This window comes from Guillardia theta (assembly GCF_000315625.1).
Source record: "Guillardia theta CCMP2712 unplaced genomic scaffold GUITHscaffold_154, whole genome shotgun sequence".
Lineage (NCBI taxonomy): Eukaryota > Cryptophyceae > Pyrenomonadales > Geminigeraceae > Guillardia > Guillardia theta.
This window is the reverse complement of record NW_005434520.1, coordinates 108,367-123,209: the sequence shown is the minus strand read 5'-3', so window position 1 is coordinate 123,209 and position 14,843 is coordinate 108,367. Positions and strand designations below refer to the sequence as shown.

Below are 14,843 nucleotides of genomic sequence, written 5' to 3'. Positions count from 1 at the left end.
AAACAGACGAGGCGAATGCTCACTTGCAGCTTTGCGATTCGACAAATAAGGGCATCAGTGCATGGGCCAGGATATCCACAATGACACGGCAACAATCCAAGAACTTTTGGATTGACAAACATTCTAGACATGTAGTCATGCATTAGAATCAGTAACTTGCCTAACACAGCTTGTTGATGCAACTGCTCTCTTTCTGATAATAACATTGATGGCTGTCATTCAAGTCTAAAGTTGATGGGCCATATCCCCCAGTTCCTTTGACAGCAGTTGACTTAGATATTGGCTGAGATGAATCAAGATCTCGCTAACGATCAACATGTTCCCTGACTTCGAAAAGCGTTGACATACATCGAAGTTTGAATCCATTGCACTTGGTTCATCACCACAACAGAGCTGCATTCATGCAAGGTAGGTTCTTTTCAAGACCCTTCTTGTATCTATGCAACAATACAACATGATTCGAAGCATACACGCATGAAAATTCGATTGCAACACGTCCTCATGGTATCATGGCCATCGCTCCTTGTCGTGGCTCAAGCAGAAGGCGTGTGGGGTTGGGGAATTGACCCACCCCTACCTTCCGATTTCCATCTACTCAGGCTTTTTCAAAGGTAGGGGGTACTAGCTTTGGTCAAAGTAATTTGATTCAAATTTCCCTTGCGAGAGGGTCATTGAGCTATGGACCACAGGGGTGGGTGCTGTTTGACCACTTACCGGTAATCGAACATGATACTTTTGGACGCCAATTCCAGTACGGAGAGCCCATACTTTTAAGATTTCATCCTTCCTCCCTTGAATCCGATCCACCCCACCCTGACTCTGACGGAGGGAAACGTACGGGTTCTCTAAACTATCTGAAACCACCCATGCGAACCTCACAGAAAATGAGGGACTTTTGTGGTACAACCTCATGTATGGGGAGCCCTGAGGACCTCCGTACAAATACCACAACGCTTTGGAACAAGTATTTTAAAGGCAGTACAAACAAAACGCCCTGGTACTAAAGATTCCAGAAGGGGCCGATTGGAACGGAATGATGCCATTCCCTCTCCATGATCGATCCTTTCACTCCTGCTATGAATGTTGCTTGTTCCACTTCATGGTCAGGTAGCAAAGCTGTGATTTCTGCTCGTAGGGGGGCATATTTCTCTTCCTTTTCCTGAAATTTCTTCTTCAGGCATTCCAGACTTGTTTGTTCGACTCCGTCATATTCCGATGTCCTTGCAAATTCGATGAGGACAATGCGTTTGATGCTTGCAAAGTAGCAGCAACCGTCTGGTATCCATTGCCCTTCTCGGTGCATTGAAGTCCCCATCGCTTCCATCACGATGCGTATTGGAGTGTCCCACCATGAATTGACCTGTAACCTTTGTTTCCTCCAGCTCTGCTGCAGTCTTACCTTGATCTTCTTCATGACTTCGTTGTGTGCTTTTTGGATCATATCTTGGAATTGCCTACACGCAAGCTGAACATGTCCCTGATAGGATATGTTTACTGACTTCCTGTCTTTCTTAAGTAGGTGTCCTAGGCAGTCTCGTTTCTTAGGAAATTAGATTACTTACTTTTCTTTATCTCTAACGTTGATTTGGAGTAAATTGCCGTTGAATTGTGCATTGCTGTCGCGCGCTTGTTCTTTGGTTTCTTGACGGGATCACTTCGTGTGTCAACACTGGATCGAGAGATACTTTTAGGAAGTTTTCCTAACATTTTGGTACGCGAAGGCCTGGTTTTCCTCTCGGAGTTGTTGTGTTGAAAGAAGTTGTTCAAGAAAACATGGATAGGACGAGCATTCAGTCAGGTAGCGTTGTCTCGGACTTCATGAGTCGAAGCATGTCGCGGTTCATTCTGGGGTCAAACCGCGGTAGTTTCAATGGAATTCTCAAGGGGGGTGGGGCATGGGAAACAGGGGGTAGTCATTTCTGTTTGAAGGTTTCTTGAAATTTTCTATTGAAGATTTTCACACTTGGTTGAAACCTTTTTTTACATGTATTTTACTGTCAAAGCTTAACATGGAATTGGTACAAATCTATTGCAATTATAGCTTTAGAATTGATAACTCTTAAAATTCTGAATCTTAAAATGTTGGCGGTGCCCTCCCTGTCCAACCAGCCTGAAAAGGAATGGCAAGAGTTCGAAGGAAGGCAGCTCAACTTGCAGATGACAGTAGGAGACATTACGAACAGAGGGACAAACGGGTCCAGCTGCAAGAAAAGCCCGGAAACATTCCTAACAATGTCCAAGTCCCTCTTTGTTTTACCTACCAAACTGACATGCAAGCTTCTCCTCCGTTGCCAAACCCTCCAAAGTACCATGTGCCCATGTGGAATGTTGATCTTACGTTGAAACCCTTTCTTGGCGTTGTGTTCTTGGACGTCGATCGTAAGGAGCGGCACGGAGTCATAAAACATGTCACAGAGCAGTCAGTAGAAGTTTACATTTTGTATAATAGGTCGATCATTGAGGAAGTTTTCCAAAAGTTGTCTATCATGAATGACAGGAGGTACACAAGTTTGCTAGCTGGAATTCAATCACATGAGTGTTTCCAGAGCATATATACAGATGAGTTTCCAATATCAGATATCGTGAGAATTTTCCATGTTACATTCCCTTGTGTTTTTGTTGCCCCCGGTCCTCCATCTCCTGTCTCACTTGTAAGCGTCGTTGGATGGATCTTTTTCGAGAATGTACAGCAAAAAGAACGTTGTCACATAGAATACTTCAAAGGATTTCGGTTGACACAATCAATGCTCAATTGTTATTTGGCGAACTTTCAGGATGAGCTTAACTTCTTCAAGATCTCCAATGTTTTTAATGTCATACGAGAAGAATTGAAGATATGGTTGGTGAAGCGAGGATGCACTAAATGGAATCCGAGAAAAGCAAATCGCCTTGCTTTCACCGTACCAATTCAAGATTTTACTGCGATACTGTATTTGTTGAGACAGATGCCTGTAGAAACAAGCAAGGTGCTGTGCTCAGGAATTTCAAACCGCCATTCTCGTCGATGTGCCTGGACTCTGGATGCAAATCTGTTACATACTCCATTGTTCAAAGAAGCCTTGAATGTTCCCTTGAAAGATTGTCCTTTTAGCCTGGGGCCTGCTCGAGGATCCATCTACCTCGAAGGCCCTATCCAAATTTTCATGCCAATTCAAAATCCGCGTTCGGCATGTGCAACAGCGATCACCTTCAAGTTCACAAAAATTGTAAGGTTATCCTTCACCAAGGCGCTAATGTGGAATTTCCCTCCCTCGGAACACTACTAAGCAACAAGGCAGACAAGGCCAAAGTTTTATTCTTCCAAATTTCTTAACTCTGCGTTGTGAACTGTTGTGATGGTAAAAGTATTCAGACAGAGAAGTAAAAAATTTATTCATCCAAACTTCTTCTTAACGCTGCTAAATCAACGTTCTGAACTGTGTGCTGAAATAGAGCTTCAGCAGTCTCATCGTTGTATGATTGTAAGAGCAGATTCATTAGAGTGTAAAACGATCGTGAGGCCTTAGAATCGGGTTGTCCATCGGGATGCAAATCGGAAGTACTCTTTCCACTCATGTACAAATTGATCTCTGCTATAGCTTTCTTGTAGCATCGTCTTCCCATTGTTTCGTGTCGCTTTTCGATTGCAGAAAGGCTCAAAAGTCCCAGGGGGACTCCAAACTCCTTGTATAGATACTCGAATTGTTCGCCGATGTGCCCAATTAGGAGGCTATGAAAATAAAACGACTGCAGCCTCTTCACATCTCCGATCAATTTGACAATTTTTACACAAAAGCTCCGGATTCTAGACGGCAACTCTTCTGCATCTGCCCGAGTAATTTTGTCGTAGTACTGACACGAGAGCACCGTGATGACATGATCCCATTCATCAAGGGCAGTTCTCCACTCTTGACGAGTGACCTCATTCGAAATCAGCAAATCTATGATTTGCGGTAAAGCGTTCATAAACCGTTTACACATCTTTCCGCTCAACTGTCTTTGTTGATCTTTGTCATTTTTCAGTTCCATGTTGACTTGAAACGACTGCAAGATTCTGTTAACCGCTGCCACTTTGCCTTGATTGGCAGCGACTTCATAAATATAGTTCACCAACAAGTTGACAAATCTTAACCTCAAATGAAGTGCGCAGTAGAGGAAATGCAAACTCGGGAAGTCAGCTTGTTGAAGATGACTAGACTTTCTTGAAATCTTACATAAACGAAGACAAGGTACAACAAGTCCAATAGGAAGAGGCTTGTCTGGATTGTCTAAGCATGTACTCAACTCCTGCTGATTGCCCGCTTCCAGACATTTGCTCAAAAGCTGTTCAACATGTGCGCCCCCTCCCGAATCACTGCCTTCAATCATTTCTGCCAGAGCAAGATCTCCATTACCGCAAGCACTGCGTACAATGTCATGCAACATTTCAATGTCGGAGGGGAAAAGGCGATGACGTTTGCAGAATTCGCGCAAAGAGATAGAATCCTGCTGCTGGATCTCGGAAAGGAAAATGAATTTGCCTGCCTTCTTGGCTTGCGCTGTCTCTTCACAGTGAAGACAAAACTTCCCGCTGCGATCGTGAACTCCACCATGATCGAGCAATCCATAGTGTCCTGCTAAGTCTGCTCTGAAAAATACTTGAATCTCGATATTGTTGTCTCCGATCGTGATGCCATTCTTCAGAATCGAAATGATAGGGTTCTCGTACGGTTTCCAAAAATTGAAGTCCATATTCTTGGCGTTGTCACCCACAGGTAATATCATCAAGGTCCCAGCATCGAGGGCCCGCCTGACACAAGCTTCGATTTCATTCCATTCTTCGCTGTCATCGCATTCGGATCGAGGTGCGAGGACTGTGATAGATACTTCAGTGTGTTTTGTGTCCGATCCAAGTGACTTCCCCAAAACCGTTGCGTCTGTGTTGAAAATCAACAGCAACTTCTTTTTGTGTTGCAAATGCTTCTGCACTATCTTCAATTTCACAGAATCGGAAAGGTCTGTTCCGTGACATCCTTGTTCGGTTCGAAAAACTTTCAAAGCTTGCTTCAAGAAAAGCTTCTTCATCACACGGCATTTTCCTATTTTCTTGAATGGAACCGCGAGACGATGCATTCGGCCATCATCACCCCAGAATATATTGTACGCGCCCTTGGTCATATTCGCCTTCAGCAGTAACGCGCATGACTCGTTGACATCCGGCATATAGCTTCGGGCAATGTACTTTAGCTTCTTTTGAAGTTTTAGGTTTTTGCGAAGCTCTTTTGCAAGCTGACGCTTACAATTCCTGTTAGAAACAAACCCCGACAAAAATTTCTCCAAAGTAAATTTGTTGTTCTTGTTTTTCTTATTGGAAAGCGAATCGAACACGTATGCAAAATTCTTCCATTGTTCCTCGTGTGAGCGTCCGGGTTTCCCGATCCCTTTCAACCAATTCCGCAGAGCCATGTCCAGGAAAGGTATTGTTTGCCCTTTAGCCTTCTCCAAGAACAGTTGCTGGATATTCTCTTCTTCAAAATCTGTGAAAGAGGATGGTTGGAATTCCGGTGGAAATTCATGCTCTGTCTTGAATTCTTCCCACAGTTCACTGAATGTACGCGCAGGAATGTGTGCAGGAAACTTGGCAGAGGCACTTGAACCAAAACCATTCAAGAACGAATGCAGATCGCCATCACCTTGCCATTTACTGCGCTTGGAGTAGACAAAGTCTGCCTCTTTGGCAAATTCTTCCAAGATTTGCAAAGATGGATCACTGATTTCAATTTTCTGTTTTGTTCTTCTCTTCTTCGTTGGTGGTCCTTGATGCAAAGATGTAGAATTTCTCTTGAAAAGACCACAGTCCAATTGAAACATTGCTTCAAGATTTCGTGAGAGTGTGGAACAAGGCGTGAATGTGGCACCCCGGCGAGAAACACAACTTTCATCCCAGCTTTTATAGATTGGAACGGGGGGGATTTGAAGGGGTACCAGCCAGGACCTTCCATGGGTGGGTATTGTTGAATGTACCCTACCCTTCAATTTGTGGACGAAGTACCTGGTGCATGTAGACCCACTGGTACAAAAATTCAAACCAGAAAAGCCTGACCAGGTAGGGTACGATCTGAGCGTGCATAGGGGTAGGGTACCTCGGATTGAGCCTAGCACCCGTGGGGTCATAATACTCTAGAAGGACCCGGTCTATCTAGTGCTCCTGGTACAAAAATTCAAACCATCCACTACCCCCTCTGACCTATCAGGAGGGGTACAAGGTACCTTTCAGTACCCTACCCTCAATCGAATATATTGGCGCAAATGACCCGGTGTATGTAGACCCACTGGTACAAAAATTCAAACCAGAAAAGCCTGACCAGGTAGGGTACGATCTGAGCGTGCATAGGGGTAGGGTACCTCGGATTGAGCCTAGCACCCGTGGGGTCATAATACTCTAGAAGGACCCGGTCTATCTAGTGCTCCTGGTACAAAAATTCAAACCATCCACTACCCCCTCTGACCCATCAGGAGGGGTACAAGGTACCTTTCAGTACCCTACCCTCAATCGAATATATTGGCCCAAATGACCCGGTGTATGTAGACCCACTGGTACAAAAATTCAAACCAGAAAAGCCTGACCAGGTAGGGTACGATCTGAGCGTGCATAGGGGTAGGGTACCTCGGATTGAGCCTAGCACCCGTGGGGTCATAATACTCTAGAAGGACCCGGTCTATCTAGTGCTCCTGGTACAAAAATTCAAACCATCCACTACCCCCTCTGACCTATCAGGAGGGGTACAAGGTACCTTTCAGTACCCTACCCTCAATCGAATATATTGGCGCAAATGACCCGGTGTATGTAGACCCACTGGTACAAAAATTCAAACCAGAAAAGCCTGACCAGGTAGGGTACGATCTGGACCCAGGAGCCTGGTTCCAGAAAACAACTGTGCATGGACCCGGTCTATCTAGTGCTCCTGGTACAAAAATTCAAACCTCCTACAAGATTGGTACAAAACACGATGGAAAAACAAGACTGATAAAAATTGTAGTTTTAAACAGAATTTGGGCCGGTCACAATGAAATCCGCCATTACCCCTACCTCTGATATTAGTAAAAACTACCACCATCAAAACAAGGGGTACCCATCCACCGGTCTCCTATAACTCGAATTACCCATTCCTCTTTTGCGTTAAGTTCGACTACCACGGTTTGACCCCAGAATGGTTGGGCAGCTTTGTGAAGGAGACATTGAATGGGTCAGCAGAGCCGCGCTTTCCTACGGTGACAGGCATGTCGCCGCAGTCACATGCGTACGATCCGTCGGAAACTGTCATCCAGCAGGAGGCTGTTGTACGTGACGATAGTGTTGACAGTGGTCGTACAGTGCCTTCATGGTTGGAGAGTAGGGATGAAAACGAAAGAGATGGTCCCGCCCTTCCCTTGAAAGCCAGTTTTCGTGACATCGTGGAAGAAAATGAGCACCTACGCCGGACATGTAGAGAGCTCAGGTCTGTGGAACAGAACAACATGGATAAGATGCACAATCTCGTAAATGCACTCGCAGAATCCCAGAGAGAAGCTGATCGCAAACTCCAGGATCTTGTGAGGGCACTTGAGGAATCCCAGCGAGAGAACCGTAGGCTTGCCAAGGAGGCAGCGGAGATGCGTGTACTGCTTTGTGAGCGGGTTCGGGAATCCGAGGACAAGCCTCACAAGCTTAAGCATGCGGAGAATGACGGTGGTCAGATTTGCAAGCTGGATCCGAAGTCTGGCATTGTTGCAGTACAATGGTGAGCAGACCATGGAGAGGTCGGTGGTCTCATGGCTCGGATATATCGAAGGCAGGTGTAAATTTCACCGTATAGCACGCCATCGATGGGTAGGAGCGGCCATCTCTGCGTTCGGGCCGGAGGTGCAGCTATGGTGGGCTACACTCCCGATGGCTGAGCAAGATCAGTTCTCAGCTGAGCATGGTGATTGGGAACAGTTTGTGGAGAAACTGTTGTTGAAATGGTTACCGTTCGAGTTTATTGAGAAACTTGAGCGTCATGTGCAGAAGCAGGCTAGGCAAGGGCCCAAGGAGTCCGTCGAGGTGTACACCGCAAGATTCCAGGCGATGGTTACACACCTGCAGGCGTGCTACCTTGTGTCCAAGAGACCTAGTGTTGCGCTAGGTAGCTGGGAACGCGCCTTTGTCGATGGGATTCAAATGGACTATGCGCGTGCCATGCTACGGAAGGAATTGAGCATGCTGATGGAACGCGATGGTAAGACGTTTGGGATTACTTATCATGCGGAGCCGTCGGAGATGGGCAAGTATTTGCCGCAGTTGTATCGCGAAGCTCTTAATCTGCGTCAGAGACACCCACAAGACGGTCAGACGAGTCTTCATTTCACCCAAGCACAACCTCGTCATGAGGGCAAGCGGTCGGCTCCCACTCAGAGCGAGGACATGCAGGGCAAGGAGAAGAAGTTCGACAAGAAGAAGGTGAAGTGCTACAACTGTCAGAAGTTCGGTCACTTTAGAGACAAGTGCCCTCTCTTGTCGAGGTCTGAACAACCGTCAGCTTTAAACCAGTGACGTCGGTTGCCGCGGAGGGCGCAATCGACGGGGGCACGGGTTTGCAGACTTCGAATGTTGTCTTCGACCCGGGCACACCTCCGCCAGAAGATCCTAGGGATGTTCGTCAATGTCGTATCACCGTTGACTCTCACAGGATCAAAGCTCTACCTATGGTACCTGTGACCTTTCGGTTCGGGAATCAATCCATAGTTCTTAATGCATTGCTCGATACAGCTGCTGAAGAGTCGTTTATCAGCACGAAGGCAGTGCGCAAATTTGGTCTGTCGGTCACGGATGCAGAAGTTCGTAAACGAGTTATTATGGCCGACGGGACGAGTAGATTGTCTGATATGGTTTTCCAGACAAAATTGGGCGTAGGCTCCAGTTTCAAGAGTAGTGGGTCGTTCTACATGCTTGACTTGCCGCATGCGGACATGATCCTCTCATGGGAATGGATGCGTACGAACAAGATCGTGATTGATGCGGGTCATCCCAGAGTCTTTGCCAAGTGGCGCAGCAAGATGGTCGAGCTTCCGTTACTTATTTGCCCGACGAACAAGCAATTCGGGGCTGCGGACGTCTCGCTGTGTCAGGTACTTTCTTACACTGAGGCAGTGAGAGACCTCAAGCAGAACGATTCGGAATGGTACGTGGTACATTTGTGCAACCTGTTGGAGATGGCTCAGCCGACAGATGGTGCCACGAGTCTCGAGCAGAAGGCTGCCGAGACGATCATGGAAGATTATTCGGATGTCATTCGTGACGACATTCCCAGTGACGTTGTTCTTGACCGGTCCTTCAAGGCGACGATTCGACTCAAGGATAACGTTGAGGCGGTGCAAAAGAAACCTTACCCTGTGCCACTCGCGTTGGAGGAGGAGTTGAAAGCGAATCTTGCCTTCTTGTTGGAGCGTGGGATCATTGAACCTTCGACGTCTGAGTTTACGTCTCCCGTAATCTTCACAAAAAAGTCTGATGGTACATTGCGTTTTTGCACTGATATGAGGTTCGTTAACAGCTTGATCCGGAATGATAACTTTCCATTGCCGTTGGTGATGGAGCTGATAGAACGAGTGGGTCGAAAGATCATGGAAGAGAGAGCGCGTTATGCTTCAGAACCTGGGGCACGGTTGTGGATCAGCTCACTCGACCTGGCGAAAAGTTTTTGGCAACTTGAGTTGGACGCCGCGTCGAGGAAGTACACCTGTTTCATCACGAAGTTTGGGAAATATCAGTATCGGAGGATTCCTTTCGGCTTGGTAGATTCGGCAAATCAATTTCAGAAATTTCTCGAGAGTGTTCTTCAAGGTCTCGAGAATTGCCTGAGCTATATCGACGATGTTTGCTTGATCAGTTATGGGAGCTTGGAGAGACATGAGCGTTTGCTTCGACAGGCTCTGGATCGATTTCGTAAAGAGCAGTTGTTTGTCAAGAAGTCGAAATGTAAGCTGTTTCACTCTGAAATTGATTTCCTCGGTTTCCACATCAGCGAGGCAGGCGTCTCGACACAAGAGAAAAAGGTACAAGCGATTGTGGATCGTACGGCACCTCAAACAGTGAAGGAACTCAAGTCGTTTTTGGGAGTGTTGAACTTTTACAGGAAGTATGTGCCGGATTACGCAGCGTTAGCACTTCCGCTAACGAATCTCCTACGCAAGAATGTGAAGTTTTGTTGGGATGACGCGCAAGAAGCGGCCTTTCAGGAGCTGAAGAAGCGTTTGATATCAGCCCCTGTTTTAAGGTACTTCAACCCAGCGTTAGCTACTTGCGTGTTGGTCGATGCGAGCGACTACGCCATTGGTGCTGTCTTGACACAACAGCATGGCGAAGATCTGTTGCCTGTCGCCTTCTTCAGCAAGCGTCTCAACAGTGCCGAGGTAAATTATTCTGTGCGCGAGAAAGAGCTTCTGGGATTGATTTCAGCATTGGTTCATTTCAAGTTTTACTTGTACGGACGCAGGGTGTTGGTTCGTACAGATCACAAGAGTCTCAAGTATCTTCTCACGCAGAGCAACCTCACGGGTCGATTGTTTCGATGGAGTCAAATTCTTGCTGATTTCGATTTGGATGAAATCTCCTACATCCCTGGAGAAGAGAATGTCATCGCTGACTACCTATCTCGTCCGAACGATTCTACGGTTGTGCCGTCACAGAGTGCGTTAGACGATGAGATTCGACAGCGTGCTGATTTGGTCAACTTGGATCCTACCTTGCTTTGTACCATCTCGTCCTCTGGGGAGGGGGAGGTGATGGAGGTGACTGACAGTGATGCAGAGGTTGTTACGCACTGCTACGCTCTAGCAACAGACAACGCATTTACAGCTGATGTCGTCAAAAATTATCAGCAGGACAGATATTTCGCGCAGGTTCTCCAGGACATTCAACAGGGAAACCTAGTCCCAATGCAGCGTCGAACTTATTTTCTGCGAGACGGAGTCTTGTTTTGGAAGGACTCGCTTGGTCGGGAACGTGTGTGTATTCCTTATCATTCTCGAGCGAAGTTCTTGCGCCTGATTCATGACGATTCTTGCCATGTAGGGAAGACGAAGACTTTCTTGAAGGCGTCGCAAATTGCCTTCTGGCCGACCATGAGTAAGGACGTACGGTCGCGAACTATGTCAACTCGTGTGCGGAGTGTTTGCAAGGCAAGAGTTACAAGCAACGAGCGGCTGGCGAACCGCACAGTCATTTGGTTCCGCGTGAGCGTTTCGAGAAGGTTTCAGTGGATTTGCTCACAGCGCTGCCCACCTCGAAGCGGGGAAACGACAGTGTCTTGGTGTTCCTCGATCAGTTTTCCAACAGGGTGTTCTTGTATCCGTGTAAGAAGACGATCACATCGAAAGGAGCAGCTCGTGCGTATTTCGAGACGGTTTATCGTGCTCAAGGGATTTGCAAAACGTTGGTCTCGGACAACGGGAGTTTATTTTCTTCAGAATTTTGGACTGAGTTGTTCACTCTAATGGGAATCGACATACGCCATAGCAGCGTTTATCATCCGCAGTCGCAGGGACGAGTTGAGAAGTTCAACAGTGTCATAGTTGAAGCCTTGCGGATCTACTGCATGCGGCACGATAGCAAGTCTTGGGATGATTATCTCGTACATCTGGAGACAATTTGGAATACGACCGTTAGAGATGCGACGAATCTTACGCCGTTTGAGATCATCTATGGCAGAGACGTTCGTACAGTTTTGGACTTGACTCCTGACGATCGTGCTGAGGACGTGGAGGAAGTACGTGACAAGATCATGGCAGCCGTCGACTTGGCTCGCGATGCGTTAACGTTGTCAGCGATTCAGAAGGAGAAGACTATGAAGCGATCTCGGAAGGATCTGCAATTCAATGTTGGCGACTTCGTTATGTTGTCGACGCGCGATTTGAAGTTGCATGAGTCCATGGGCAAGATGAAAATTCCGATTTCATTGGACCTTTCAAGATACAAGAGAAAGTTTCGGATAACTCTGTGCGCTTGGAGTTCACACCGCGTTTTCAACACATGAAGAAAACAGTTTTCAACGTGGCGAAACTTCGTCCTTACTATTTTCGAGATGTTTCTCTGGATGAAATTGAACCACCACCGTTGCCTTTGGTTCAACGCGATGGACAGTATTTTGAAGTCGATCGTATTTTGGCTCGTCGTGGGAAAGGTAATCGTGTGCAGTACCTGGTTCGTTGGAAAGGATATGACAAGTCGTCGGATGATTCTTGGTTGTCTACGCGTGAATTTCGCACTCCAGAGTTGAGGAAAATGATTCGTGATTTCAATCTTGTGAATGCTAAATGATTCTTGGTGTTTGCAGCGAAGTTGGAGCTGAGAAGTGTGTTCTCATCTATCAGCGCTAGGGAGCGAAATGATAGGATATGTTTACTGACTTCCTGTCTTTCTTAAGTAGGTGTCCTAGGCAGTCTCGTTTCTTAGGAAATTAGATTACTTACTTTTCTTTATCTCTAACGTTGATTTGGAGTAAATTGCCGTTGAATTGTGCATTGCTGTCGCGCGCTTGTTCTTTGGTTTCTTGACGGGATCACTTCGTGTGTCAACACTGGATCGAGAGATACTTTTAGGAAGTTTTCCTAACAGTCCCCAGGTTTCTTCTCGGTCTGGACAGTGAGGACAACATGGTGAGTTAGTCTTCCCCCATTGAAAGAGCTTCTTCCTCGTCGGTGCTGAGAAGGTGATCGCTTGGATAGCTGTTCGCGTAACTGACCCTTCGCATAATCTGAACGCTCTCCCTAGTAAATCTCTTCACACATGCATTTCGAGCATGAATTTCTCTGTCAAGGTGAGGTCTCCCGCTCGAATCCTTGCCACCATTGTCTGTTGTCTGGCTACCTGCCGTCCGGAGAAAACTCCCTACCTACATCTCCTGCTCGGCAAGGCTGGGAGAGTTTTGCAAAGGCATGGAGACTACTGCCCCAAGTAGGCTTCCACTCCATGACAAGTATTTTACCCGTCCCAGATACCGAGGGCATCTCCCTGCACCTGCCCATCCGACTCTGGCCATTCCCAAAGCAAAGGGAACAAGCAGAAGAAATCCTCGCACAATATCTACAAGCGGCGAATGTCATCTGGGCAAAACTCGGACTTGAGCAGGCAGGAACAGGGAAGAGAAGAAGGCCAGCCAGGGAGGAGGGGAAGCCCCCAAACAAGAGAAGGAAAGGAAAAAGGGAGGCTAGCCCACATGAACTTCAGCCACACAAGAAACTAGCCAGACCGGACCAAGGGAGAGAGGAAACGAATACGAAGGCTTGCACCCGGGTAATTTTGAGCCACCGGAATTCAACTCTCCCGCGAACATTGATCAACACCCGACCAGGGAAATAGAAATTGCTTTTCCCCTGGAGCCAGGAGAAATTTAGATTTGGATTCAAAAAGTATCAAATCGCAAGGCAGCAGGCATGGATTTGATCTCAAACGAGATCCTGAAAGCTTTACCTGACAGCGCAAAGGAGGAGATAGGAAAAGTGATCAGTAGAGCGTTGACAGGAGACAAAACGTTGTTGAACATGCTAGCACGAGTCAGACTCCTTCCAAAAAACGAGCTCTGTCATGTTCTGGAAAATATGCGTCCTATATGTATCCTCTCGTCGGTGACGCGAATCTTCCAAGCGGTGATAGCACACAGACTGGCAAAAGCAGCTGAGAGGCACAAGCTGTTAACAGATAACCAAGAGGGTTTCCGACCCGAGGGCGGGACGATCCGTCAAGGTCATAGACTACTTAACATCATCGAGGAGGCCCAGAGCAGTCAAAACAACATTATACTGTTATACCTCGACTTTGCCAACTTCTTCAATAACGTCGCGGTTGAATCCATCGCAAAAATCATGGAGGTATATGGATTCCACCAGCGCGATGTCGACGTCGCAGTCAGCTGCAGTCAAGGCATAGCTCTGCAAATCCAGACTGAGAGGTTTGATACAGCAGCAATCCCGCTCCTCCGGGGATTACCTCAAGGCAGCCCCGCGAGTCCACCAAAAACAAATCTTCTGCTCAGCATCTTGTCCAGACAACTTGATCAACAACAAGACGAGAAAGCAACTCAACACCCTAATAATCTGTCATTTGCAGACGACCTTGTCCTGATAGCACATTCAGTGAGAGAGATGAAAACGCTTGTTCAAGTGGTAGAACGATTCTGTCGATGGAGTGGATTAGAACTGAACACGAAGAAATCTGAAATCACCAGCTTTGATTATCGGCTAAAGAGGGAGATCCAAGGAACACAAAACATCAAGTTCTTTGACAAGGAGTTTGTGAACCTACCACCGACAAAATGGTTCAAATATCTAGGGATCCGGATCAGCTTGTGGAGACCAGGAGGAAGAGGCAACAAGGCGCACACCTGCCCCTTCACGTGGGGAGAGAAAGAACACATCTTGGAGAAGACAAAAGAACTGACAAAGCTGATTGAATCATCTGCTTACTCTGCAGCCCAAAAATATTACCTGGTGAAGGTAGGCATCGTCAATATCTTTAGATACTCGGCGGTACTGGTGAGCTGGTCTTGGTCAGACTTACAAACCTTAGATACCCTCTGGACCAGAGCATTCAAAAGAGCTATGGGATTGAGCAAGAGTACAAGCAACGCTATCTTTCACCTACCTTGGGACAGAGGAGGCCTCCAACTCCCCCATCCAGCACCCATCTTGGGAAGGGCGGCGATTCGGTATCTAGAGAAAGAAACGAATAAGAAATGCAGGGTGGATGATGATATCAAAAGCAGTCTGATCCACAAACTAACATCATGGTGCAACCAATGGGGGTGTCAAACAATAAACCAGTTACAACGAGAAATCAGATCGGGCAGACTCAAAGAGAACGAAGAGAT

The 14,843-nt window shown here is 46.9% G+C and overlaps 4 protein-coding genes across 4 annotated transcripts; 1 reads left to right on the top strand and 3 right to left on the bottom strand.

Annotated features, from left to right (window-relative positions):
• Positions 1-1,173: 1,173 nt before the first annotated feature.
• Positions 1,174-1,707, bottom strand: GUITHDRAFT_119697 (hypothetical protein; the record flags this gene model as incomplete). Its single annotated transcript, XM_005821067.1, has 4 exons — positions 1,174-1,220; positions 1,273-1,360; positions 1,400-1,524; positions 1,563-1,707. The coding sequence occupies 4 exons, from the start codon at positions 1,705-1,707 to the stop codon at positions 1,174-1,176; spliced, it is 405 nt and encodes a 134-aa protein (XP_005821124.1).
• A 559-nt stretch (positions 1,708-2,266) lies between these two features.
• GUITHDRAFT_155838 (hypothetical protein) lies at positions 2,267-3,379 on the top strand. The gene has a single exon (XM_005821066.1). It carries the CDS (start codon positions 2,271-2,273, stop codon positions 3,264-3,266), a length of 996 nt encoding a protein of 331 aa, XP_005821123.1. The 5' UTR covers positions 2,267-2,270; the 3' UTR covers positions 3,267-3,379.
• GUITHDRAFT_119696 (hypothetical protein) lies at positions 3,370-5,829 on the bottom strand (the record flags this gene model as incomplete). The annotated part of the gene is made up of 1 exon (XM_005821065.1): positions 3,370-5,829. One exon carries the CDS (start codon positions 5,827-5,829, stop codon positions 3,370-3,372), a length of 2,460 nt encoding a protein of 819 aa, XP_005821122.1.
• Positions 5,830-13,769: 7,940 nt separating this feature from the next.
• On the bottom strand, positions 13,770-14,683 carry GUITHDRAFT_155836 (hypothetical protein; the record flags this gene model as incomplete). The annotated part of the gene is made up of 6 exons (XM_005821064.1): positions 13,770-13,905; positions 13,964-14,094; positions 14,279-14,301; positions 14,358-14,409; positions 14,461-14,549; positions 14,618-14,683. Coding segments are annotated over 5 exons (270 nt in total), but the record flags the coding sequence as incomplete, so codon positions are not given.
• Between the last annotated feature and the right edge of the window lie 160 nt (positions 14,684-14,843).